The sequence below is a fragment of the Cheilinus undulatus genome, linkage group 5, assembly GCF_018320785.1.
Source record: "Cheilinus undulatus linkage group 5, ASM1832078v1, whole genome shotgun sequence".
NCBI lineage: Eukaryota > Metazoa > Chordata > Actinopteri > Labriformes > Labridae > Cheilinus > Cheilinus undulatus.
The window spans coordinates 53,624,581-53,652,333 of record NC_054869.1 but is presented as its reverse complement, the minus strand read 5'-3'; the positions used below and the strand labels follow the sequence as shown (position 1 = coordinate 53,652,333).

Here is a 27,753-nt window from a genome sequence, read left to right as displayed (position 1 = left end):
ACAAAACTAGACTATGTCTCTGTTTCCCACCCTGGTCTCTGCTGTCGTCTTTTAACCGTGCAGGGCGCAGAAGTCGAAGTCAGCGAAGGCTTCCTGCTGCTCTGCAGAGAGGATGAACGGTTTGGACGGAGGCGACAGGACGGGCTGGAGGCGAGTGAAGTCGCTGTCGAAGTTACTGACGTCACTCGACGCTTTAATCGACGGCAGGAATGGAGGTTTGAGTTTTTTAGCCAGGAGGGCCTCCCAGTCGATGGTCTGTGAGATAAAAACAATAGATTCATGAAAACACAGTCAGTTTGAATAGATCTAAATCAGCGGTTTTCAAAGTGTGAGGTGGGCCTCCTCTGGGGGGCGCCACAGAGCTTCAGGGGACGCGCGGAAGCATAAACCAGAAAAAAGGTGATTTGCTTTGCTAACCTCTGCTGTGCATGGAGCAAAATGGATAAACTTCTAGTTACTATAGGGACTATGCTATAGAGCAGTGTTTCCCAACCAAAGAGCCAAATTATTGAAAATACCTTTGCAAGAGCCACAATCTAAGAGGTAAAAAGAGGGAAAAACAGCTTGAAGTAGCAATAAAAACAGGTTAAAGGTGGCAAAAATGGTCAAAAAGCAGCAAAAAATGGGTGAAAATGGGGAGAAAAAGTGTAAAAATAGTCAGAAAGTAGCAAAAATTTGTGAGAAGTGACAAAAATGAGTGGAAAGTGACTTAAATGGGCAAAAAGCAGTCAAGAGCGGCAAAAATGGGCAAAAAAAGAGGAAACAAGTGGTATTTCATGGTAAAACGTAGTTTAAATGTGCAAAAAGTGGCAAAAAAATGTGAGAAAGGGCAAAATGGCAAAAAGAAAAAGTTGGGAAAAAGGAAACAAGTGGTATTTAATGGCAAAACCGGTTAAAAAAAGGCCAAAAAAGTAAAAAGTGGCAAAAAGACATCACAAAAATGACCAAAAAATTGAAAAAAGGGATATTTAATGATGAATTGGCAAAAAGGTGAAGAAGGGCAAAATGGGATAAAAGTGGATGTTTAAGGCAGATGTTTAAGGACATTTGCAAACCAAAATATCCAAAATAAATATTTGTTAAAAGATTAGACATAAATGTTTGAAATGTTATTGTCTAATCTTTTTTTTTATTTGAATCATTTTTGTGGGTGGGGGTCCACCGAATGAATAATGTCTTCTTAGGGGAGGCTCACTCTCACACACTTTGAAAACCCCTGATCTAAAGGAAACCAACATCACAACATACAAATAAAAAAAAGGACAAAAGAAGAAATGTTTGAACATTAAATACATCAGTCATGATTTTGGGTTGGAGCTGCAAAGAAATGTGGAGGTTTTTTTTTAGATTATTCATGTTTTTACCTCAAAGTATTCGTCTCCTTTGACTTCATTGGCGTCCCTCTCTCCAGCCCCAAGCCTTTTTAGAGGGTTCTTCTTCAGCAGCTGCATCAACAAATCAGATTTCATATCAATAAATCAATCAATCATGCAGTGTTTAATTCTGCTGTTAGTCTTCTTCCTGGTTTCACTCCTCATTGACCTCACAGAGGAGTTTCTCCATAATGCTCACAGAGAGTAAAATTATAAGATTTGTACTCAAAACAGCCACATCTGTGGTTATTATTTGAATTTAAATCTGAAAAAGTAAAAAATCATTAAAAAAAATACAGCATGACACTGTGTAAAATGTAAATAGAAGAAGTCAATGACTGTAAAATCTCATGAACCCATTTTTGATTCAAAATAGAACAGAAACAACATATCAGATGTTAAACTGAGACATTTTACCATTTCAGGAAAATATTAGCTCATTTTGAATTTGATGGCAAGTAAAGATGGGCAGAGGTTCAACAATCTGTGAAAAGCTGAGTCTAAAAATTGTGGAACAACTTCGGCAAAATGTTCCTCAAAATAAAACTGTTAGGACTTTAAATCTCCCTCCATCTACAGTCCATAATATCATCAACAGATTCAGAGCATCTGGAGACATTTCTGTGAGCAAGGGACAAGGCTGAAGGGGCCCTCGGGGGCCACTGCATTAAAAACAGGCATGATTCTGTACTGAAATCACTGCATGGGCTCAGGAACATTCCAGAAATCATCGTCTGTCAACACAGTTGGCCGTGCCATCCACCAATGACAGTTAAAGCTGGATGATAAAGAGAAGAAGCCATATGTGAACAGGATCACCACCGTCTTCTCTGGACCAAAGCTCATTTAACATGGACTGAGGAAACATGGAAAACTGTTCTGTGGTCAGAGGAAACATGGAAAACTGTTCTGTGGTCAGAGGAAACCATGGACGCCGAGTCCTGTGGACTAAAGAGGAGAGGGAGCATCCAGCTTGTTCTCCTGGCTCAGGTCTAAAGCCTGCATCTCTGATGGGATGGGGTTGCATTAGTGCCTATGGCGTGGGCAGCTCTAACATCTGGAGAGGAACTATCAATGCTGAAAAGAGCTTTTAGAGCAACATGTGCTCCCATCCAGACAACGTCTCTGTCAGGGAAGGCTGCCACTATTTCAGCAAGACCATGCTAAACCACATACCACATCCATCACAACAGCATGGCTTCACAGGAGAAGAGTCCAGGTCCTGAACTGGTCTGCCTGCAGTCCAGACCTTTCACCAATAGAAACATTTGGAGCAAAGAAGACCCAAGACTGTTGAGCAGCTAGAATCCTACATCAGACAAGAATGGGACAACATTCCTCTCCATCAGCAGGTCTCCTCACCTCTTAGACGTTCACAGACTGTTGTTAGAAGGAGAGAAAATGCTACACGATGGTAAACATGGCCCTGTCCCTACTTTTTAGATGTGTTGCTGCCATTAAATTCAGAATGAGCTATATATATAATAGTATTATCTTCAGTATTGAAACATTTGACAGTCTTGTCAGCGTTCATTTTTTAAAACTCGTTTTTGTTAGTATTTTAAGTGTAAACTTTTTTTTTCTATGAATTTGATCATAAAATTAAACACCCGTGTGTCTAATCTCTAGTAGAGATTCTGCATTAAAGCTGAAACTTTCAATCATGAACATGGTTTAGTTTACCTAAGATCAGTAGAGTTTGAGCTCAGTCAGCATAAAAGTCATTGTAATTCCAGTGATAAAGAAAAAGGCATGCATGGAGCAGGTGCAACAGTTTTGACCTTCTGGACGATGGAGACGACATCAGCAGGAAGAGATGCTGGATACTGAACATCATCGTTGACGATGCTGTCAAACACCTCCTCCTCATCCTCACCTGGGAACGGTGACTACGATCACCCCAGAGAGAGAGAGAGAGAGCGATGAAGATGAACTATTTCATTCAAAACTTGAAACATGGACTGAAGGAGAGTAAGAGTCATAGATCGATAGCCACCTCTCCCACGAGCATCTCGTAGATGAGGACGCCCATCCCCCACCAGTCCACCGCTCTGGTGTAGTTATCGTCTGTGAGGACCTCCGGGGCCAGAAACTCAGGAGTACCACAGAACGTGGACGTCCGATCGCCGTGACCCATCCCTGACACAAAAACATCATCACAGATCAATGAAGGACTTCTAACTGAAACTAGAGTTTGTACCTAAATGTTATAAGAAGTGCAAGAAACAGACGTGTTGAAGAACCAAGGATCAAACAACTGGACATGTGCTATAACAACTATAAATGAAAATACTATGAGGCAAGTTAAAGAGGTGATTTTGCTTGCATATGCAGACAGTGTGCCTTGATCTGAGGTGGGTGCCTTGGTAAAAAACATTTGAAAGTCACTGGTCTAGGCCAGGGGTGTCAAACTCAAGGCCCAGGGGCCAAATCCGGCCGGTGGTGCAGTTATACCCGGCCCACCAGATCACATCCTACAACGGCCCACCCAGTCTGGGGTCTGCAGGTTTCCTCCGGTACAAAAATGTGAACTTAACCTTGATGATTTACAACATCCCCAATGAGTCGTAAAAATTACAAATAGTAAAGAGTAGAGATAATTTGATTTAAAGTCAGGAACATGGAAAAGAAATCTGTTTTCATTTCATATTTTTAGTATTGTATCTCACAATTATGACTCAAAGTTATAGTTTTAACTTTATGTCTTATATTTTGACCTTTTAGAATCACAATATAATATATGCAATAAAAGTTTGATCTGTAAAACACATTTTTTAATTTTATCTCACATTTTGACCATTAAAACTCATGATTTTGAATTTTATCTCATATTTTGACCTTTTTTCATCCCATAATTTTGACTTTTCTCTTATATCTTGACCTTTCAGATTGACAATTTTAAATTTTGAGCAATATTTTTACTTTCAAAACTCATGTTCTTGACTTTTTGCTCACATTTGGACATTTTCAACTCCTAACTTTGACTTTTAAATCTCATTTTGACCGTTAAAATTAATGATTAAGAATTGTTTCTTAATGTTTTGACCTTGAAAACTCCTGATTTGGAATTTTATCTCATTTTTTGACTTTTAAAACTCCTGATTTTGAATTTTATCCCATATTTGACCTTTTAAATTCATGATTTTGACTTTTAGCTCCAATTTCACCATCAAAACTCCCGATATCAAATTTCTATCTCATATATTTGCCTTTAAAATACATTACTTTGTATTTGAATTTCATGTTTTTACCTTTTGAACCAATAAGTTTGACTTCTTCATCTCAGGCTTTTTTGACTTTTTTATATCAAAATCATTTATAATCAGGGCTAATTATATTCTGGTGAAAACAAGGTTGACATTTTATGGTTAAATATCAACCCTGTTAGGCCCTCAGGTTAGACCCAAAGTCAGAATCCGGCCCCTGCTGTGATTAAGTCTGACTCCCCTGGTCTAGGCCATTTTTTACAACACAATACACTTTAAAGGATTTTTATCAAACTTTACAGATATGTTCACCATGGCCCAAAGATGACCTGCTTATATTTTGGAGGTCAAAGGTCAAGGCCATATGGCTCTTGCATATCTCTTTTTTTTAACATGATATCTGAGGAACACTTTGAGGGATTTCCTTCAAACTTTGCACAAATGTTCACTAGTAGTGGACAGTAAACCAGCATTAAAGACCCTGTAAAGTGAAATTAAAGCTGTATTTAGGTTTGTTGTATGACAGTTCACTGTGTTATGAACCTCCAGGTCAAATGTCAGTCAGATAAAACATCTCTTAGTTTATAAAATTCAGCTTCAAAATCATGAAAAATGAGGCAGTAAAATCTGCTCCAGGATGGTGTGGGCGTGTCTGTTGAATGAGCTGAAGCCACGCCCACTCAGGAGACATACAATCCTCTCAAGTTTAAAAAATGCTACAATCTGATTGGAATAAAGGACTCACACGGTTATCCTGCCTCTTGACCTTTTGTTGACCTCAGAAGAAGAGACGAAGTCTGTTTTCTGTCTCAAATCTCTGTTCTGGTGCTTTCAATGATCCATAGACCACTGTGGCTGATAGATTTAGGTAAATTTACCTCACAATGAACAAAAAAAACAGCATTTAACTGACTGTTAACTTTCAATAAAGGTAGAGACAGCTAACAACAGACTGGACTGAGATGAACTGCTCTGTGGTTTTAGATTGGAGTGTTAGAGGGGCGGAGTCATTCCCCATGACATCATGAGCCCACATATTTGCCCCGCCCATATTAAACCCAGCCAGGAAAGAGGAGAAAAACTTTCTAACAGTCTAAATCCAGAATTCAGTCACATGTAGATCTCAGTGTTTTCACATGTTTACAGCAACCAGATTCACACATTTCTAGAGTGTTAGGACAAAAACTTTGGATTTCACTTTACAGGGACTTTAATTCAATCACTGGCATAATTTCTCACATGAAATGGATTTTAGAAACACTGTCTTCACCAGTCTAAAATCAGGCGTTGTTAAAGTGTCCAAACAAGGCTTAACTGATGCATAATGTCTCAAACTCTGGTAACAGTGGTGGATAAATCAAAGTAGCGTAGCAGAGTGATTTCTGATGCTTGGTTTTAGTCCAGTCATCAGCCAGGTAACTAACTGAACGTCGACTGCTTGTGTCAGCACACTAACCAGGCAAAAATGTGGTCTTTCCTCTCCAGGCTTCATGAAGAGCAACACAAAAACAGTCGCTCGCTGGGCAGAGCCTCTCTGTCACCTTTGCTGCAGCTACGGCTTCACATACTCACCTGTTCTTCTGCCGGCTAAACTCAAGCTTAGTTAAATCAATAATAAACACAATGTTTGCTGAAAGTTTCTCAATAAAAATCCATCATTGTTATTTTGTTGGAGTGCTTCATCAGTAATTCTGGTAAAGTCAGTAGCAGCCTGACTCACCTGTGCAGAAATGAAACTAAAAACTACAGGAGCAGTTAGAAAGAAGAGATCACAGAGACTGATTAAATCACGTTTCTGTGATCTTCTGCTCAGACCTGAGCTCAGTCTGCTATCACTCAACTGTTTCAGGGAGAAATGTCGGGCTGTAACACCTGAATATGCTTTTAAATGTGTTACCAGATTTTAATTTTCTAATACCATAAATCCATTACTATACAGGGCAAAAATACTGACATTTTTTGCCATACTGCCTCAGCCTAACGCCCACTCTCACTCTAAAATGAATGGTTTAAATTTGTATATCTGCTGTGTTTCTGTCATCTAAATTCACACACAAAAATCTTGAAAATGTTAAACTAAATTTTTAGAGTTGAGGAGTCACATGTTTGTGTTTTATATATTCACCTTCTTTACAAAGTCCAAAGTCTGTGATTTTAACAAATCCATCTGCGTCCATTAGCAGGTTATCCAGCTTCAGGTCTCTGTTAAAAAAGGAACAGTCCGTGTTTTTACACCTGGAGGAACATTATCTTTGTAAAGACTTTAGGAGAGATGGACTCACCGATAGATGATTTTATTCAGATGGAGGAACTCCAAACCGAGCACGACACACGCTGAATAAAATCTGCACACAACAACAACAACAACATGTTTAGATGAGGGCCAATAACCTTTAACATGGTCTTCTAAAAACCTGCAGAAGAGACGATAGAGAATCGTGTTCTCACCCTTTAGAGCAGGGCTGTTAGATTGGAAATGAGAGAAAGTTCCTGAAAAAGGATCCCAGCAATATATGTGCAACACTACCCCCTCAAATGACCATAATAATAATAATAATAATAATATTTAAAATAATAATAATAATAATAATAAAATAATAATGACAACAACAATAACAAAACAAAAATAATAATGATAATAATAATTATGATAGCAATCATAATAATTGATAATAATAATAATGACAACAATAATAGAAATGAACAATAATGATTGAAAAAATAATAATGATGATAATAATGATAAGGGCAACTATAATAAAAATAATAATAACAATAATAATTGAAATAATAATAATAATGTTAATAATAATGATGATAATAATAATAATAATAATAATAATAATAATAATAATAATGGCAACTATAACAAAAATAAAAATAACAATAATAATTGAAAAAATAATGATAATGATAATATTATATAAAATTATATTATAATATAATAATAGTAATAATAACATTAATATTAATAATAATAATAATGACGACAGCAACAAAAACAAAATAAACAATAATAAACAAATGTTATAATGAGAATAATAATAATTATAATAATAATTTGTATTATTATTATAAATAAAATAATGACAACAAAAATAAAAATAACAAATATAATAATGATAATTTATTTTCTTAATAGCAATAATTGTTATAATAGTAATGAGAATAACAATAATAATAACAACAATAATATTAATTATTACCATTTTTATTTTTATTGAAAAAATAATAATGAGAACAATAATTATAATAACAACAATAATAACAATAACAATAATAATAATAATATTAAAATAATAATAACAATAATAATAATAATAAAATAATAATGACAACAACAATAACAAAACAAAAATAATAATATAATAATAATTATGATAGCAATCATAATAATTGATAATAATAATAATGACAACAATAATAGAAATAAAAATAACAATAATGACTGAAAAAATAATAATGATGATAATAATGATTAGGGCAACTATAATAAAAAAAATAATAACAATAATAATTGAAATAATAATAATAATTGTAATAATAATGATGATAATAATAATAATAATAATAATAATAATAATAATAATAATAATGGCAACTATAACAAAAATAAAAATAACAATAATAATTGAAAAAATAATGATAATGATAATATGACTACTAATATAATAATAGTAATAATAATATTAATATTAATAATAATAATAATGACAACAGTAACAAAAACAAAATAAACAATAATAAACAAATGTTATAATGTGAATAATAATTATTATAATAATAATTTGTATTATTATTATAAATAAAATAATGACAACAAAAATAAAAATAACAAATATAATAATGATAATTATAATCTTAATAGCAATAATTATTATAATAGTAATGAGAATAACAATAATAATAACAACAATAATATTAATTATTACTATTTTTATTTTTATTGAAATAATAATAATGAGAACAATAATTATAATAACAATAATAATAATAATAACAATAACAATAATAATAATAATAATGCATTTTATTCATAGGTGCCGTTCAAAACCCTCATGGTCACCGTAGAAGAGAAGGTTAAAACAAGACAAATAATGATAATAATGATTGATGCATACACGGTACAACTGTACCTATGTCTGTAAACGGCATTCTTCTTTTTTCCAAATATTCATGGCGCTTATAGTGATGCTGAATTTTATCAAATTAAATCCTGCACAATTTAAAAAATGTCTAATTTGGATTTTGACTGTAATATGACATATGACTCATTTGTTGCTATGTGGATTAGTCTGTTGACCTCTGAACTCTGACTTCTTTGAAATAATTTCATCAAGGTTTTTGTTGGTTTTTTTGGTCTCTTGTATATGTTGTAGACTTTTATGTACAGCTAAGAATCTGCATTGACCACACAGTATGTTGATTTTTATGCTAATGGGCTCTAAAGCAGAGCAATAACAAAAGCTGTAGCTCTCATTCGTTCCATAAAAGCAGGACAAAACGGTGTGGTGTCTTTGCTTCCAACAATAAGTTTGAAGCTTCTCATTAACATCCTTTTTTAAAGACATCCACTGAGAGCAGTTTAAGTTGCAGGTCCTTTTGCAATGTTAAAGCAAAAGAGCAGCAAACTTAAAGGTGTTTTTCTTAAGTTCAAGTTCTGACAGAGAGGAGGAAAAAATCCTGGGATCAGAGAGTTTATGTTCCTGTGTTCTACTGACTGACTGAAGTAGGCCAGAAGATATGAAGGAAAGTGACTGAGAACAGCCTTGTAGATAAAATTATACCAGTGCTTTTATCATAAAAACTCAACATACTGCATAGACCCTTTCAGTGGTCTACTTTAAAGCCCACTATAAACGGCTCTGGGAATCAAGCTCGGCTCCCGGGCTTCTGGTTGAATAGCCTGGCTTTAAAAATAAACTACAAAAACCTATTTATGTGGCCCATATCCTGCTTGTCAAAAGCTATAAACTCAATTAAAGATCATAAGTAGATGATAAGAAAATGAAAATAAAGATTTTAAATAAAAAAATCAAGAGTTTATAAACCCAAGAGAGACTTTAACCTCCTGAGACCTAAGCTTTTTTATGCATTTTTACTTTCTCCCTTTCTGTGGGTTCAGTAGGACCTGATAAGTTTAAAATCTCAGCCTTAACTATGAACAGGAAGTAGTTATGACCAATAAATATTCCATTAAATGTACCCTAAAATTTTTTCACATATTCCCCAAATGTTTCAGTGAAACTTCATCATAAAGCCAAAATGTTCCAATAAAAAATTGCATTTTCAAGTAAATCCCCCCTGAAATTCCTTATCTAGTACCCAAAATACAAATACATTCCACAAAATTTAATGAAATAACAAAAAAAATCCCCCAAAACATCCAAAAAAATTCCCTAACTTCAAAGGGCGTTCTGGACAACTATTCTCAAAAATTCTAATAACCTACTATGTTGTAGGAAAGCCCAGATATACCGTCCTCATATAGACATGCAGGGTCTGAGGAGGTCAAGGATCAGCATACCTGGTCTGAGCCTCAGAGAAGACGTCATTGTGAATGTGGATCATGAGGTCTCCACCCGGTAAATACTCCATGACGAAGCAGACGTGGTCGATAGTCTGAAAGCAGCCGTGAAGGTTCACCAGGAACGGATGTCTGGAGGCATTGATCATCTCAAAGATCCTCTTCTCACTCATAAGGCTGCAGAAAAACATCCTGGATTAACTCACACACTGAGGAGTGTTTACTTAGAACATGCCTTTTTATTTTAAGGTGCTGAACTGTACCAACTCAAATCTGATCCTAAATATTTTAAAATTTAAAATTTGCAAAGAGTTTGACTGTGATATAACACGTGTCTTTTTTAAGGACTTCTGAGCTTTGAATTCTTCTAAAAAAATGTTTTGCTGAGGTTCTTTATGTGTCCCTATTGTTTTTGTTATACTGTTTTGGGTCCAGAGATAAATTTGCAATAATGAGGGAGAAGAGTTGTTCAAAGTTGCGTTTTGCCCATTTTAGTCACTTTGCAGCCATTTTTTTGCCACTTTTGGACCATTTCTGCCACCTGTAACTCATGTTTTTTTACCACTTCTCACCCATTTTTGCCACTTTCTGCCCTTTTTGCCACTTTTCTCCCAGTGTTTGCCACTTTCAGCCCATTTTTTCTGTTCTTTTTTTCACTTCTAACCCATTTTTGACACTTTTATCCTGTTTTTTGCCTTTTTTTTGTCTCTTTGTTGCCTTCTTTGCCACTTCTCACCCATTTAAACTGTCTTTTGCAGTTAAATTCCACTTAATTCCCATTTTTCCCCTTTTTTACCCCATTTTAGTCACTCATTTTTTGTCATGGTTTTGCCACTTTTGGACCATATTTGCCTCCTGCATTCTGGGATCACTAACAGTGCAAACCAGGAAGGGCATTTCTAGCAGCTTTTCTCCCTTATTGTGATAAATTTATCCATGTTTAGTGAATGCATCTAATGCAGAGCAGCTTTTAATGAAGGGACCTCTCAGTCTAATAGAATTAACAGGCAGCAGACATGAACAGAGATTTTTACACACACCTGTCCACTTCATCCCGAGTCACAATGTCCTTTTTCTTCAAGGCTTTAATGGCGTACAGCTTCCCCGTCTTCTTAAACTCAGCTAGAAGAACCTAAACAGAGAAATTTACAAGAAACCAGCTGAGGAAGAACATGAGAAGAGCTGTTTAGATGGAACAAGAGGAAGACGTTTTAAACTTTTACCTTCCCAAAGTGTCCTCGGCCCAGGACAGAGATATACCGATAATCATCCACCTGCATCCTAACGAGGGAAAAATGAAGATTAAACATCAGGAAAGCTTCGTGTTTGACTCTTAAATTATAAATAATAAGAAGTAAATATGGTTTACTTTAGAGCAGACACAGGCTGATCCTCGCTTCCTTCTGTGTTGTTCATGGACGACTGAAAAAAGAGGCAACGTTATGAAGATTTAGGTCCCATGTACTCGGGCGGGCCTATGCCCCCGCCCCTCTCACCCCTGTTTCTGACTCTATCAACTGTCCTGTCTGTCCATAAAAAGCCCAAATACTAAATCTTTAAAAGGGATTCAGATACAACATAAAAGCCCTCCTGTCTCAAACTTTAGACCATAAATAAGTCACCTTTCAAGGAGGACTTTTTTGTTCCATTATTGCTTGTCATGCTTTATTCTGCTCTGGATAAAAAATAGAGAAAAAGGTCAAGAAACGTGAACGTAGATTACCAGTTTTTCTTGTGATGCAGGCACGGACGATGTTTTGCGAGGGGTGGTGATAATGGTGGAGGAGTTTTCCTGGTCCAGGCTGGTGGGAGACGACTGATCCTCCATGAGGATTACCGGAGCGTCGCTGAACACAACACACAAAAAGAAAGGAAGGGAAGATGATCATTTTTGGATCATTTCCACCATAAATATAACAAACACGTGGAAAAAAAGAATTAAAGCATTGAATAGCTTTAAAACCCTCACAGTTACTTCAGAAATAAAAACAACATGACTTCTGACCTTGGCAGTGCAGCTGTGGTTTGAGGTTCCTTCTCGGAGGGGCGCGAGGCATTGTTAGACATCGTTTCGGGGGTCGGCGAGAGGGACGAGCTGAATGTGGTGAAGGAGCTGTATCGAGGGAGGATGTTCATCATCAGGTGACCCCAGGTGGCAAAGTTCATGTTCATCTGTGCCGCTCTGAGGAAGTTTTTACCTGAGGACGAACACAAACCAATCAACAGGAGAGTGAAGAATTTAAATACTGGCAGAGAAATCAAAAAAATTATGTAGATCTTCTCAGGTTTTACCTCTCTCTTTAGTGAAGATGCATCGCTGACGTCTCAGTTTTGGCTGCCGCTCAACAACTGTGTCGACAAACCGAAGCTGGACAGCCAAAATACAAGACTTTATGATAGGATATAAACATAAATGTTGTCTTTTATCATCTGTATGAAGTCTGCCCTTAAGACTGTTTATACATTTGGGAACGGTCAAAGTTTAGATGTTTTTTCAGCAGTTTGTAAATTGCACAAATATAATCCATCATATCTATATCCAAAATCACAAAATCAATAGAAATCCTGATAACAGACAGCATGCAGGTTATAACCTCGGCGTGGAGGACACCCTGTGGCTCAAGTCTGAACTCCCGGTTCAGGTTCTGGTTTTCCAGCAGCTCCTCCAGTCGCAGGAACTTTACGGCACACATCGTCCTCCGATCGCCCCAGAAGACCCCGACCTCCAGCTCTCGAGACTGTCAGCGGAGAGAATGAAAATAAGGATCAGGATTTAGACAGCCTCAGTTCTTTCTCTGATATTTAAGCTGTAAACAGACGGGGAATCTGCTTTATTTCTCTGAGAGGTGTAACACCATAAACGTATGAAAAGCCCAAAAAAACGGCAAACAGATCTGCAGCTTTTAGAGTTCAGTGGACCCCCACGGACCAAAAAGGTTGAAATTGAAAAAAACAAAAAAACAACAACAACAACGAAAAAACAACATTCAAACATTTATGTTAGATGTAAATGTAAAAAAAGGGCAAAAAATTGGATAAAAGTGGCAAAAATTGGGAAAAAGTGGCAAAAAGACAGGAAAATGAGCAAAAAATTGGAAAAAAAGGGATATTTAATGATGAAAGGCAGCTTAAATGGGCAAAAAGGTGAAAAAGGGCAAAAATTGGATAAAAGTGGGAAAAATGGGGAAAAAAAGGCAAAAAGAAGTTGTAAAATGGCCAAAAAATATGAAAAAGGGGTATTTAATGGCATTATAACTGAATAAGAGGGAAAGGCAGATGTTTAAGGACATTTGCAAACCAAAATATCCAAAATATATTAATGTTAAAAATCTTTAAAGATTAGATATAAATGTTTGAAATGTTGTTTATTTATTTATTTATTTTCATTTTCAACCTTTTTGGTTGGGGGTCCACCGAATGAATCATTTCTTCTTAGGGGAGGCTCACTCTCACACACTTTGAAACCCACTGCTCTAAAGCATTTGGGGAATATTCAAAGAATTTGGGGGTACATTTTAAGGAGAATTTAAAATCATGTTTGAAAATATCCACTGTAATTTTAGGTAATTTCTTTGAAAAGTAAGGGGATTTTGTGGATTTCTGAAATGAAAAACTCCTTAAACTTCTTTTAGTGGGAACTTTGCTGATGCTCTGCTCTTGTGGTCCATCAACAAAATATATGATATAAAATATCATCTGACTAACTGAAGACCCCCAACGACACTCAGCCTAAACATCTGCTCTAAACCCGATCCAGGTTTGGATTTTCTGGACCTTCAGGAGATTTGTGGGCATCATTTTTGGTCAAAACTACTTCCTGTTCAAAGATGAGGCTGGGCTTTAAACTGCTTAGGTCCTACTGATCATAAAAAAGAGAGAAAAACTAAAAATGCATCAAAGAAAGGCTCAGGCCACAGGAGGATGTTATTACTGAAGCTGTGATGAGTGCATATGTGCAGTATGAGAGAGACACCTGCTGGTGATGGGTGGAACTACAACTATGATAATGAGTGACTGGTAGCCCATACTAACATTGGTCTGAGATCACTGAGACCTTTATGCAAAAATAGCTGTTTTTGTGCACCAAATGTTGGGTAATTTCAAGTTTAAAATTATGACAAACATAGTGATCAAACTCCTTCATAGTTTGTGAATTTTTCAACCCTGACAGCAGCTGTTGGATGAAAGTATCACAGAGGATCTTGAGGGGATTCTTCTCACATTTCGGACCTACAGCATATTTGTTGTACCATGGTACAGGACTCACCCTCTCCAGCTGGATGCAGAACCTCTGATCCCAGTTCGACCTGCTGACAGCAGCCCAGCGTGTCCGAGCGACCACTCTGGTGTCGAGTCTGAGCACCGCACTGATCTCCACTGAGGGACAAGACGTCTTTATCAGGAAACCAGAAGGTGCGGCTGGTAAATCAGTGAAATAAAAAAATGTAAATTTGGTCTTACCTGATTCGCCGTCTGTCTGTTGAGCAGCAGGTGAGACATCTTCATTTGGACCCTGATGGTCTTCCTGCTCAGAGACTGTCAGGGGTTTTAATAAATCCTCACATCCAATGAGCCTGACTTCAAGTTTTCCTGAAAATAACAAACTTTGTGTTAAAATGGTGAATATTTCAGGTGGGTCTGAACACTGGTGTGAGAACAAATCTTCATTTGTTCCATTTGTGTCGTGTTTCTATTCCTGGTTATGAATCTGAGTGAAGACGGCTGACCGAGACGAGGGCAGCTTTTAAAAATAAAACCTTTCATTTTTCAGCTTGAATAAATCTTTCAAACCAAAGCCTTTAATCAGAGCTGTCTGCAGCTGCACATGAGCTTTCACTTCCTCTTCTCTTTATTTCACTGCAGCGCTCAGAGCCGAGGAGCAGAAAATCACCTCCAGTGTTTCAGCGCTCCGAGACTCGCTCTCATTATTCGCTGCCAGCAGAGCAACTCGAGGATTTGTCTCCTTGTTACATCATCAAAAGGATTTTTTTTTTAAATTCTGCCTTTTCTTGGCCTGGTGCAGAACGAGACTGGCTTACAGCTGAACCGTCCAAAACCAGCAGATTACGTATTCTGATTATTTGCTGCCAGAGGTCAGCATGCTGTGTACTGGGTTCAAACACTGGGCACATGTGATGCTGCTTAGAAAGGCTGCATGTCAGAGGGAAAAATAGTAAACTTAAGCTTATTTTCTTGGAAGGAGATCTTGTTCATTCTTCTTTGCTAAACTGCTCAAGCTCTGTCAGGTTGTACAGGGATCAGGTGTGAAGAGCCTTTTTCAAGTCCAGCCACAAATTCTCTCTTGGATTGAGGTCTGGGCTTTGACCCGGCCACTCCAGAACATTCCCCTTGTTGTCTTTAAACCATTTCTGTGTAGCTTTCTCTGGATGCTTCATCATTGTCTTCCTGGAAAATAACTCTTCTCCCAAGCCGTAGTTCTCTGTCAGACTGAATAAGATTGTCCTCCAGGATTTTCCAATATTTTGCCACATCCATTTAACCCTCTACCTTTACAAGCCTTCCAGCGCCGGCTGCTGAGAAGCATGCCCACAGCATGATGCTGCCACCATCGTGCTCCACAGTAGGGATGGTGTGTTTGTGGTCTCATCAAACCAAAGAACTTTCTTCCTCTTGACCATGGAGTCTCCCACATGCCTTTTGGTGAACTGTAGTCCAGATTGAATCTGAGTTTTCTTCAACAGTGTCTTTCTCTAAAGCTCTGACTGGTGGAGATCCCGGCCAACAGTCGTCGTCTGCAGAGTCTCTCCAATCTCAGTCATAGGTAGGGCTGAACGATTTGCAAAAATAATGTAACTGCAATTTTTTCCTGCAATATTGCGATAGAGATTTAAAATGCGATTATTATTTTTTTCTGTTGTTGAACAAACATAAGCGAGAAATCACTCTATATTCTAACAAGTACAATATTAGATAAGTTGAACTAGGGCTAAATTTAAAAAAATATATCTTACTGCATTTTTGGCTCACATAGCAAATTTGATATCAGTTGCTTTATTGAAGGGGATGATCATTTCTCATATTATTCACATTTTGATGAAGATAATAAATGCATGACTTTGTAAAGTAAGATTTACGTTAAAAAAAATTAAAAGGCTACTGGAAGGTTTGAACTTTTTTGCCCATTTTAGCCACTCCTTTTTGCCACTCTTATCCCATTTTTGCCCTTTTTCACCATTCTTTCCCCATTTTTCACCCATTTCATCTACCTTATGCCATTAAATACCACTTCTTTCCGTCTTTTTTTGTCCATTTCTGTTGCTCTTGACTGCATTTTGCCCATTTTAGTCACTTTTCACTCATTTATTTGCCACAGTTTTGCCACTTTTGGACCATTTTATGCCAACTGTAACTCATTTTTTGTCACTTCTTACCCATTTTTTTCTACTTTCTGACCCTTTTCCTCCCCATTTTTGCCCATTTTCACCCATTTTGTTGCTTTTTGAGCATTTTGCCACATTTAACTTATTGTTATTGCTACTTCAAGCTGTTTTTGCCACTTTTCACCACTTAGCTTGTGGCTCTTGCAAAGGTATTTTTCAACATTTTGGCTCTTTGGTTGAGCAGGATTGAGTAGCACTAGTATAAAGCATAAAAAAGAAAAAAAGATTGTATCAAACTGATATTTTGACACTTTTCTGGTTAAAGAAATATTGCACTGTCTGCGATTTGAAAATTGCAGCATGCCTATTGCTATTTAATCTAATTTGCGATTAACTGCCCAGCCCTAGTCATAGGTGTCTTGGAGGCCTCTCTCACTAGTCTCCTTCTTGCACAGTAAAAAAGCCAAATTATATTGACCCTGATTAATTTATAAAATCAATAAAAGTGTAAAACAAGGAGGTGAATACTTTTTAAAGGCTCTGTAAGTTAGCGACATCTGGATGAGTGGATGGAAGTGGTGAGGAGCGAGGGATTCTCCAGGAATTTGGCTGCCATCTTTTATAATTAAAACTAGTGTATTTTGGTTTACATCTTAAAAACTCAATCTGCTGCCTAGCCCTTTAACAACTACATCTTGAGCCCCCATGGAGCATGGGGCCCCAGGTGATTGCAAACTTTTGCCTTATGATAAAACTGTGTATGTACATGGTTTCCGGCTTTCCTCGATACCATCTTTTGTCATTATCACGATTGAGAGGCTCTTTGCAGAAGAATTAACCAGCTGTGTGAGTCATTTATTTTGTATTAAACTGTCTGATAACCCCTTAAACCCAGACAGTACCTCTAACAGATGTTAATCCTCATATTAAAACAGTCAAACAAACGTACCTGTCAAAGAGGCCGGCCTGATGGAGAATATGGAGGGAGAGGTGGACAGCTGGCACACAGGTCTGGAGTTTTGGGGTGAAGGGGGTCTGTTTGTGGGGTCGGCACCCCCTGCAGGCAGCTGCAGTGACTCCTTTTCTTTTAGGCATTTCTCCAAAGAAAGCCGCAGAAGATCCAGCTTCTGAGAGGACTCCTGCACCCGGGACTGAGCCTGATGGGGAGAAAAAGGCAGAACCGTTGGCGATGTTTGCTCTCTCTAAACGCAGCGCTGTTTGTTTTCTAGGTAAAGGTTAAAAACTTAACGTAAGGCAGCAGGATGTCTCCAGTGAATTTGATCTTCTCTGCCCTGGTAATGACTTAAAACCTCACCTCAGTCAGTGCTTTCTGGTCCAAAGACGAGATTCCCTCCAGCTGTTTCACCACATCTTTGGCCAGCACCAACGCATCCGTCTCTCTCTGCATGAAGTGCTGCAACTCTGCCAAACGAGCGTCGATGGGGCTGACGGCGAGCGGAGAAACCCCTGAGAGGAAGAGGAAGAGAAGGGATTCACTACAGATGAGTTATACATCCTCCTAGAGCCTCCTTTTCCATTTCAGCATCAATATTTATAAAGCGGAGGAGAGCTGAGGATGTTTCTGAGCTGCAGGCAAAGGTCTTAACAGGAGCTTATGAATGTTTCTGGCATTAAGCTGATGCTTATTTGAGCTCTACAAAGGAGAGAAATACCCTCCACCTGTAGATAAGTTAATAAAAAGGGACAAGCATTGAGGGAAGAATCAATGAAATGAGGAAGAATTCATGCTTTTTTATCCTGCTCTTCATAGTGGCTTATAAACATTTAATCCATTTTATTGTTGCTTTTCCAGCCTGAGGCAATGATTTAGAGGGACAATCAGAATCAATTATCACTTTGGAGTAAACATAAATAAATGTTTTTGTATGTTGTATAAGATTTAGGAAAAAGCTTTAATCTAACATCTTGTTTCTCTCTTTTTTATACCTTCAGTGCCAGCGATAGATGAGGCTGGAGCCATTATGTTTTTGTTCTATCAGTCCAGGCCATTCTTGTGAACATGATATCTCAGGAATGCTTTGAGGAATTTTCTTGAAACTCTGCATTAATGTCCATTAAGACCCAAGGAACAGAAATGACATCATTTTAGAGGTCTAAGGTCATTAGGCTTCACTTCAAATGAGATATCTTTGAGTCACACTACTATAGAAACCATGCAGGCTCTTTTTCATGGGGATTCCTCATTAAACACCAGGCTGTAGTTCATGTTCTTCATGCTGACCTTTGCTTAAAATATGACTGAAGATCTGAACTTTTCAAACTTTAGGACAATAATTAAACTCAGAGGTTGTGTCATTTTGAAATGGGTAAAATTAAAAAAACAAGGTACTGAAATTTTGGCCATGTTAGTTTATTATACCGGCCACATTTAACAGCTCAATCACTTAGCTGCTACATTGCGCTTCCTGCTGTCGTTAAGAGGCCTTCACTTCCCGGCAGATCACAACATTATCAGTAATCAATGAGAGGAAAGGAGGGAAGAGGTCAGGTAGAGGAAATGGGATCCAAGGAGACTCGATGCAGAGATACTCGTCTTCTATAGCAACTTCTTTTACTGTCAAACCAAGAAATAAAACACAGGAAAAAACAGCAGTGAGGCACCACGTTTACAGCTCATCCAGGAAGTATTCAGACCCCCTTCACTTTTTCTCAGTTTTGTTCTTGTTCAGCCTAATAATAGAGTCATTTAAATTCATTTTTATTCCCATGAATCTACACTCTAAAAACTGAAATCTCACAATGACATCAGTATTCAGAGACTTTAAACACCTCTGTAAATGTCGCTCAGGTTCCTCCATGTCTCTGGTCTTTGCTGAGATGTTTCTGCACCTTGACTGGAGTCCACCTGTGCTAAATTAACCTGACTGGACATGATTCTAAAAGCTCACACCCCTCTACAGAAGGCCTCACAGCTGACAGTGATATCAGAGCAGAAACCAAGGGTCAAAGGTCAGAGGAGCTGCAGAGACAGGACTGTTGACAGGCACAGATCTGGGGAAGACTACAGAAACATTTCTGCTGCTCTGAAGGTTCCAAAGAGAACAGTGGCCTCCAGAATTCTCACATAAAGAAGTTTGGACCAACTAGGACTCTTCTAGAGCTGGTCACCATCGGGGGATCAGAGAGGAGACCAAGAACCTGATGGTCCCTCTGACTGAGCTCCAGAGATCCTGGAGGAGATGGGACAAAGTTCTAGAAGGACAACCATCACTGCAGCCCTCCACTGATCTGAGCTTTATGGAGAAGCAGAGAGATGAAGACTCTCCTCAGAGAGAAACACGAGAAAGACCCTGAAGGACTCTGAGACTGAGAGAAAACAGATTCTCTGGTCTGATGAAACTAAGATTGAACTGTTTGGCCTCAGGTCTAAATCTGGAGGAAACCAGGCGCCGCTCATCACCTGCCCAACAGTGAAGCATGGTGGTGGCAGCATCATGCTGTGGGGGTGTTTTTCATCAGCAGAGACTGGGAGACGTAGGAGTGTATGAATGTATTAATGAGAATAAAAATGAATTTAATCGACTAGCATCAGGATGAAACAGAACAAAACTGAAACCAGTGAAGGAGGTCTGAATGCTTTCTGAATGAACTGTATTTCATTCAGCATAAGTGCATCAAAAATTACTTGTTAAACACCTGCAAGCTCTGTAAGTAGCACAAAAACACTGGTAAGATTGCAGCACCCCATCTTTTAGTGCAGGAGTTTGCCTGTTTTGATGCTCTGCAGCAGTAACAGCTGAGGCCGGAGGCATATAAACGCAGGAAGACTCCAGGCACTACATTTTCACTTTGTCTGTGTGTGATATCTCAGGAATGTTTGGAAGGATTTTCTGCAAAATTTGCACTAACGTTTACTTAGGATGAACTGATTAAAGTTTAGAGGGCAAAGGTCAACAGTAAAGGCCATTAGACCTCATGGTCAGCCTTTTCTTCTTACAACTGTACCACAGAAACCACGCAGGATCTCCCTCTTGGGCCACTGCTGTAATTTCACTGTCCAGCAAATGGAAACTTTGCAGAGACATTTAACCACAATATTGTGATTGAAAACAAGAATTAATGTAATACTGGGTGTCTAAATGTTTTATTTTTATGCATATTATCCTAAAATGTAGGGAAGCACAGATGTTGCCAGCCTAAAGCAACAAAAAACATACTTTAATCACTGTTTGTTTGTTTTTTTCAGTTAATTTTTTTAGCCTCTTTAGCCTATATTTAAATGCGATGAGCTTTTTTATATTTTGAAAGCTTTAACAATGTGGATGGGCCAAAAGAAATCAAACATCTGGCTAGTAATTTTAGACAGTATAGCCATGCTCTGACCTGCACAGGATGGAAACTGTGGCAGCTTTCAGGGGAACATTATGCTCTTAAAAATAACCTGTTAAGATAGATTTCTGAACCTGAAGGAGGAAAATGTTATAGGAGGCTAGCACTAAGGCTGTAAAATGAACACACATGCGCTGATATTAATAAATCACATATGGAGAGGGCCTGTTCATGGGGTCTGGCCGTTTCTGTGGGCTGGCCTGTAGGCATATAGTCTTAAAATCTGATGCACCCTTTGGTTCATGTAAAATCAGCCATAGTTCCAGCCTCTCTGTCTCTTGTGGCATGAAAATTCTCTATTAAAATCGCCCATCCTGATCATTTAGGTCTCTTTGTTACCAACACAGACATGACTCTATTTATACCTCATTTGTTAGAGTCAGTTTCTAAAAAGTGTGGCATAAACCTGGTTTATTTTAGCAGAATCAAGACGTAGAAACCAGACGGGTAACAAATATTGGTATAATGTGACTATGATGGATATCTGGCTCCAAAACAGATCTGAAATCTTTCATTAAGGCGTTAAAAATGAAGGAACAGATGGGAAAGAAGGCAGTGAAAACTCAAGGCTTCTGCGGCTGGTGGAGAAATCACTGAGTCATTGGTATTGATTATTAATCTATCACTCTCTACAGATGCAGTTTCATGATTTTCTGTGCTATTGGCAGGAAAAAAATGTGTTTCTCTGAAACGTGTGGCAGATCTCTGTGTTTTTGAGGATCACAGGGGATTGCCTAAAAATTAAACAAATGTGAAATGTGTTTGTAATTTATCTAAAACACACTTTATCCAACATCCATGATGTTTATGTTACCTACGTTCTCAGCCCTTTACCCTGCCATGCTTTAATGAATTATTCAGATTAGTTAAAGGCAGTAATGCATGCCGGGGTTCCCTTTTCACTGAGGGGAAGCTTGGGATAAGGTTGTCAAAACCTTGGATATGTGGACAGTTTTCTAATCCCCGTGTTTTAAAATGCTATCTTTTATTTAATGGCTGATTGTATTGGAAACTGTGCAGCCACAGGGAGGAAGGTTTCTGGTCTGGTGAGAATTTCATCTCTGCTTTTTGCAGATGATCTGGTTCTGTTGGCTCCTTCACCTAAGGATCTCCAGTTTGCAGCTGAGTAAGAAGCAGTTTGGATCAACATCTCCAAGTCTGAGGCCATGGTTCTCTGCTGGAAAACAGTGGATTGGAGGATTTAAGTATCTGGGGTTCTTGTTCAGGGATGTGGGTAAAACAGAACGTGGTGCAGCATGAAAACCATCGTGGTGAAGAAGGAACTGAAGCTTTAAATTAATCATCCGCTCTCTGTTTTACCCCTCATTAGCTTTAGGTAGTGGCTGAAAGAATGAGATCGCAGATACAAGGGGTTGAAATGAGACTCCTCAGTAGGGTCGGGTTCAGCCTTAGAGATAGGGTGAGGAGCTCGGATATCTTAAAGGGAACATACAGTATTTGACCCTTTAAAGACAAGTCTATATCGGTCCCCAAAACATGCCTGTGAAGTTTGTTGCTGAAAAACACTCCAGTATCGGATTTCTGCATGTCTAAAAACCCCTCTGTTACAGCCCTGCTCAGAACAAGCTGTTTCTGTGTCTGTGGCTTTAAATGGTAATGAGCTGTCTGACTCCGCCCCTCTCAGGAAATGGATGTGGCACTCCTGACGTTACAGACACTTTTATCCAAAGTTAAGGACCTGACTGGGATTCGAACCATCAATCTCTCAGACCAAAGTCAGCAGGGAAACCCACTGAACTTGTCAGTTCAGAGGAAGATAAGGAGAGGAGGGCAGAACTTTCTTCCAAGCAGGGAGGTCCGACAAAACCTGGGGGCGGAGCTAACTTCCCACATGACTTCATGAGGGGAAAATCTGAGAACGGCTTGTTTCAGCACACATTTTCTGAAAGGTGGAGAAGGAAAAAGTGGAAGGGAATGGATTTTTCTGGTACTTGAGGGGATGTGGACAGACCATGGGGTACTTATTTGTGTTAGAAAAGCCTGAAAAGGTGATTTTTGCATATTATCTCCCCTTTAAGGGAGCACGGAGTCAAGCCAGTCACATCTGAAAGACTCAGTTGAGGTTGTTTAGGCATCTGATCAGGATGCCTCCTGGTCACCTCCTTTTGGAGGTCTTCCAGACACGTCTAACTGTGGGGAGACCTTAAGGTAGACCCACAATCTGCTGAAGGGATTATATGTCCCATCTGGCCTAGGAACAACTTGGAATCCCCCAGTTGAAGTTTTAAAATGTCGCTGGGATTAGGGATGTCTGGGATAAGAGGAAGATGGATGGATGGATGGAGTATCAGAAAGAACAAACTTTTGAAATTTTAGACCTTTAGTTGTATTTCTAACTAAAAGCTGCCATCAGAGAAAGAGTGCAAATAATGGAGAGCCATTCAGAATAAGGGGTCAGCAAATATTCAAGTTTCTGAATCCCTTTTGGAGTCTTTTAGAAATGCAGGAGCTTCATTTAGGTCTCAAACAAACTGACAAATATGCCGCCTTTAAATGACACTTTACATTCTAGGTGTGAAATCTTGTAAGTGTAAGTCTTGGCGTTCCTGTGTGAATGGTATGGAAATATTGGGCAATGGATGCTTTCTATCCAGAAATGTGAACATTACATTATTTCTTTGTGCTTAAATGCCCTGGGACAAGAAGACAAAGGAGACTATTAAATTAACACTCGCTCCTTTTGGTCCTGCACATGGCTAAAAGTCTGTGGGCTCTGCTGTTTCTGAGAACACCATCAAACATGCCAAAACTACCTGACTTATGACACTGTGATTACTGTGAGGGGATGTTTACACTACTCTAACTGAAGGCACCATTCTACTGGCAGCAGATGTACTTGTATAATGCAGACAGATTTTGATAACTGAATTTAAAAAATACCAGTATTGAGTGTCTGTGGTTTCCATTCTTGTTTCTATGTTATAAAAACATTGTTATTGTAGTATTATTAAGTGTCACATCCACATTTAAACTCTGGTATTGGGACAACCCTGAATCCAGTGCACTGTCTGTGACCCAGGCTCTGACCTCCATGTGTAGTAGAGCTGTCATGGTTGCTGCCACAATCATCGCCCCCAAAGCCGCCGCTGCCGCCGCCACCAGCCTGGGTGACTTTGATTATCTGCATTCGGATCAGCTCGATCTTGGAGCGGCTATCCTGCAGCATCTGTTGAGCCGTGGACAACATCTGATCCTGATAATGACATCACATCAAGACACAACAAGAATCACTTCATCACCTCACTTCCTGCAGGGGAACGTTCACAAACAGCACACACACACCGATCCCAGCCAGGATTTATCATAACAAGACGAAGGGGACGGGGGAGTCAGCAGCAACAATGCTGCACACGTAGGGCTGGGCAATATATCATCAGTTTGAGTTCAAACAGGATAAATAATAAGGCATTAGTGTTTATATTGATTTATGTTGTGTTTAAAGAACATCACATTTCTTTCCTGACTTCACTGCTCTTAACAGGCTGCTTTCTGAAGGCCTGTCAGTTCACACCACTGCAACTGGAGGAGACAATGCATTGTTTTCATGGTAAATACTCTCTATGCTTCAGTTTCCACTCGCTCTTTTCATGCCTGTCTTCTAGTTGCATTCATGCTGCTGCGTTTAATATGAGTGAGGACAGTGAGGAACTTTCTATGGTTGCTTTTGTCAAAACATAAAAAAACGAGACTTTGGAGCCATCCATGGGTGCTGCATCATGTCATTTAGAAGAACTGGAATCATCTCTTATAAGGAGAGCAAACATTAAAATGCAGTGCTTTCTGCTCACAGATGACATATACTATAGACCAGTGACAATCAACGGGAGGCCCAGGGGCCACATCAGGCCCCCCACAGCTTCCAATCTGGCCCCCAGAGAATTATTAAATTCAGAAATTTTGAGAGGGCAAAAATATTGCATGCTATCGCTGAACTTCTTGAAGTCTAAAGAAAACCTTCAACCTAGCAGCTTATCAGACAAAAAGCACACTAGTATTTCTGCAATTTGGCATGCTAAACACATATTTTTAATTGTAATCTTGATTAAAGCTGCAGTTTTATTGAAATGTGTTTTTGGCCACTCACAACACAGCATACTAGTATCAAACTCAGTCATAAACATCAAAATGGCTCCAGAAATATGGAGCTAAAATCTCTCAATCGCCCCCTTGTGGCTGGCTGCAGTAAAGGTGATAAGGACTGATCCCGCTGTTAAAGGGTTAAAGTTCCATTAATTTTGGAAGGAAATAATAAATATCTCAGATGAAAATACAGATTTTATTTCAGTTTATTTCAATGTCAACGTCAGTCAAGAAAAAGCTGGCCCTTGTGAAAATGGAGTTAATGACCCCTGCCATAGACTGTAGCCGTGTTTCCATCAGGGGGTCCAGTTTGATTCAGTTTGGTTTGGTATGGTATGGTTTGGTACACTAAACCCCAAAATAGTCTGTGTTTCCACAGACACCTGTGCCCTCGCTTGGTGGGCGGGCTATAAAGGTGATGAATGTGAAGTCACATGCAGTCTGCTGGTCCAGCCGCAGAGTTGTAGAAAGGATGAGTGACAGATATCGGTAGGGAATAAGCAGTAAACAGCTTTATTTCAGCTGAAAGTGCTTTTAAGAAAAAAAAAAAAAACATTGTAATGATGTTAACCGCTGTCAGTACAGCTCCTCAGCTGACGGAATACGCGTACAGAGACGGTTTGAGTCATAACGCTACGTTGATATGTGAATATATCTAGTCTGGAACAGTTTATACGACTAAATATGAAAGTTAGAGCTGTACTGTGAGAATTCGCCGCATTAAAAATATAGCAAAAGTTCAGCTGGTGTTACAATCAAGCTAGATTAAGTCAGAAATCCGGGGTGCGCTGATCTTTTTGAAAATAGTGTGCAGCCTGAAGTTTAACAAACACGTTCAACAACCACAGAGCGATGTTTTCACAGGTTTTAGGCATTATTAATTTAGGCAGATATTAGTCTGTTTTTCTCCCGTTTTCGCCCGCTCCTCACAGCGCAGACTTCCGTGTTTTGAAGCCCGGAGGCCAGCAGCTGAGTCGCGCGCTGACATGACATCAGTGCAGCCCCTTTTGTTGTGTGTGTAGCTCCACCTTTTTGGTACGGGTAGGTAAGATTGGCACCCCTACAGAAGGGTGCCGAAAAGTGGGACGGTGCGGGTCATTTTTTTTGGGACCCTTTCCAACTTTTGCTCACAGGAATGCAAAAAAATGCGTGCCGTTCCGCACCAAACTGAGCTGGGCCGCTTGGTGGGAACAACCTATAAGTGGAATAATAATAACAAGCGGGCTCAGACCATCTCAGACTATGCAACTAAAATCTCCACAGCCTGGCCACACCACAAGAGTGATCCCGACCGCTCGTCGTATGCTGACGCTTCTACTGTCCCCTTGACTGTGTGAGTTCACAGGTCGATCACAGATACAACAGAAGCGCTCTACGGGACATTTACTGGCTTTTACTCATAAAAGAATAATTGTAGCTTTTAGTGGAAGGCTGCTGTGTTAAGGTTGTGGGCTTGACACGATTAGAAATATTAACTTTTTAAGTACCAAAGTCGCAAAATTGTGACAAGCAAAATTGCTGAATTAAACAGGTTCTAGCTGCAAATATGGTGCCTAATGTTGTTACTACTTTACACCAGGAGATGGCGCATATGAGTAACTTCGATCCGAGCAGCATTTGTGAGTGTGTTTCTATTCAAAGTTTTGGAGTATACAGAGTCTGAAAGATGCACCCCCGGTCTAGGACATGAGGAAGTGGTAGTAGTAGTTGTAGTCGGAGCTTAACAGAGCGAAGAGAGCAAATTGTAGCAAGAATACTCACAGTGCCGGGAGGATTAGAGGAATATTCACCCTCTGACGATGACGTTCAGTCATCCAGTGAGACCAAAACTGACGGTGCGTCTGTGAGCAGCGTCAGGGAGTCCGTGCGCCATGACAGTCCACAAGCAGCACATACCGAAGCCGATGCTTTGCCTCACCGTGGCCAGGGTGGGAGTAATCAGACGGGACGTGCTGGGGGTAGCAGGGGTGGTCAAAATACCATGAACAGTGATGGAAATGAATGAAAAACACAGCGGAGGTAGCGGCATGGTAGAAGCCATAGGAGAAAATGCACAGCCAATGGCAATGGAGGCCGCCTTGTGACGTCAGAATATGCAAATTAGATGAGTGAATTTGCTCCCATCACAAACTTTGGGTCATACTGAAGATTTTTCTCATTTACAGTATGCCTTTATCTCTAACCACTTTCAAGCTACAGCCTGTTGAAATCTTGATATCAAAATTGAATGTTTTCTTGAAAAATCTGTGGCGCCTAAAGGGTTAACCGACTTGTGCCGACTACCAAGGAACCGGGAGTACAGTGTGTGCGTTCCAAGTTCCCACAGCTGCAGCTGCTCCCTGCAGCGTTCTGAAACCGTCTTACTGTGTTGCAAATCTGAAGTCTAAACTGGACCTAAGAGTTTAGAAGATTCAGAACATAAGGAAATGTGTTTGCCTATCAAACAGGTTTTATGGCTTTTTATTTTTACTAGAATTACATTAAAGTTTATCATTCTAGTACTGTGACAACCACTTGTTATTTCTTTTCTGAAAAGAACACTAAGTTCAATTTTGTCCCTTGCCATTTGGCTGAAAAAACAGTCAGTGATAATTTTTGCCCAGCCCTACTGCACACAACTCGTCTACATACTGGATGAAAAAAGACAGAGCCAAAGAAGAGAGCGGATAAGTGAAGACAGAAGAGGAAACAAGAATGACTTTGCAGTTCACTAACCTCGGGGTGATGCTCTCTCTCCTGGCTGAATAAGGACTATTTTGTCATCCTCTGTGGAGGTGGAGGGAGGGCTTCTCGAGTTGCGCCTCTCCACCTTCACTATCCTTGAAACACGGCTCCCGTGATGTTATGGTGCGTTC

At 39.0% G+C, this 27,753-nt stretch overlaps 1 protein-coding gene across 1 annotated transcript; it reads right to left on the bottom strand.

Moving 5' to 3' along the window:
• Nucleotides 1–51: 51 nt before the first annotated feature.
• On the bottom strand, nucleotides 52–27,753 carry LOC121510049 (serine/threonine-protein kinase N2-like). The gene is made up of 20 exons (XM_041787937.1): nucleotides 27,614–27,753; nucleotides 23,846–24,011; nucleotides 17,763–17,914; nucleotides 17,397–17,604; nucleotides 14,568–14,696; nucleotides 14,374–14,483; nucleotides 12,701–12,844; nucleotides 12,399–12,474; nucleotides 12,112–12,304; nucleotides 11,830–11,953; nucleotides 11,476–11,528; nucleotides 11,330–11,387; nucleotides 11,147–11,238; nucleotides 10,107–10,283; nucleotides 6,862–6,924; nucleotides 6,705–6,781; nucleotides 3,370–3,512; nucleotides 3,155–3,262; nucleotides 1,365–1,445; nucleotides 52–255 (listed from the first exon to the last, which is right to left on the bottom strand). The coding sequence occupies exons 2-20, from the start codon at nucleotides 24,003–24,005 to the stop codon at nucleotides 52–54; spliced, it is 2,352 nt and encodes a 783-aa protein (XP_041643871.1). The 5' UTR covers nucleotides 24,006–24,011; nucleotides 27,614–27,753.

Coding starts and splice junctions, on each gene's coding strand:
- LOC121510049 (XM_041787937.1), bottom strand. CDS start 24,005: ATGTTGTCCACGGCTCAACAGATGCTGCAGGATAGCCGCTCCAAGATC. Junction 17,605..17,762: donor ACCAGAAAGCACTGACTGAG/GTGAGGTTTTAA, acceptor TCTCCCCATCAG/GCTCAGTCCCGGGTGCAGGA. Junction 11,388..11,475: donor CAGCCTGTGTCTGCTCTAAA/GTAAACCATATT, acceptor TTCCCTCGTTAG/GATGCAGGTGGATGATTATC.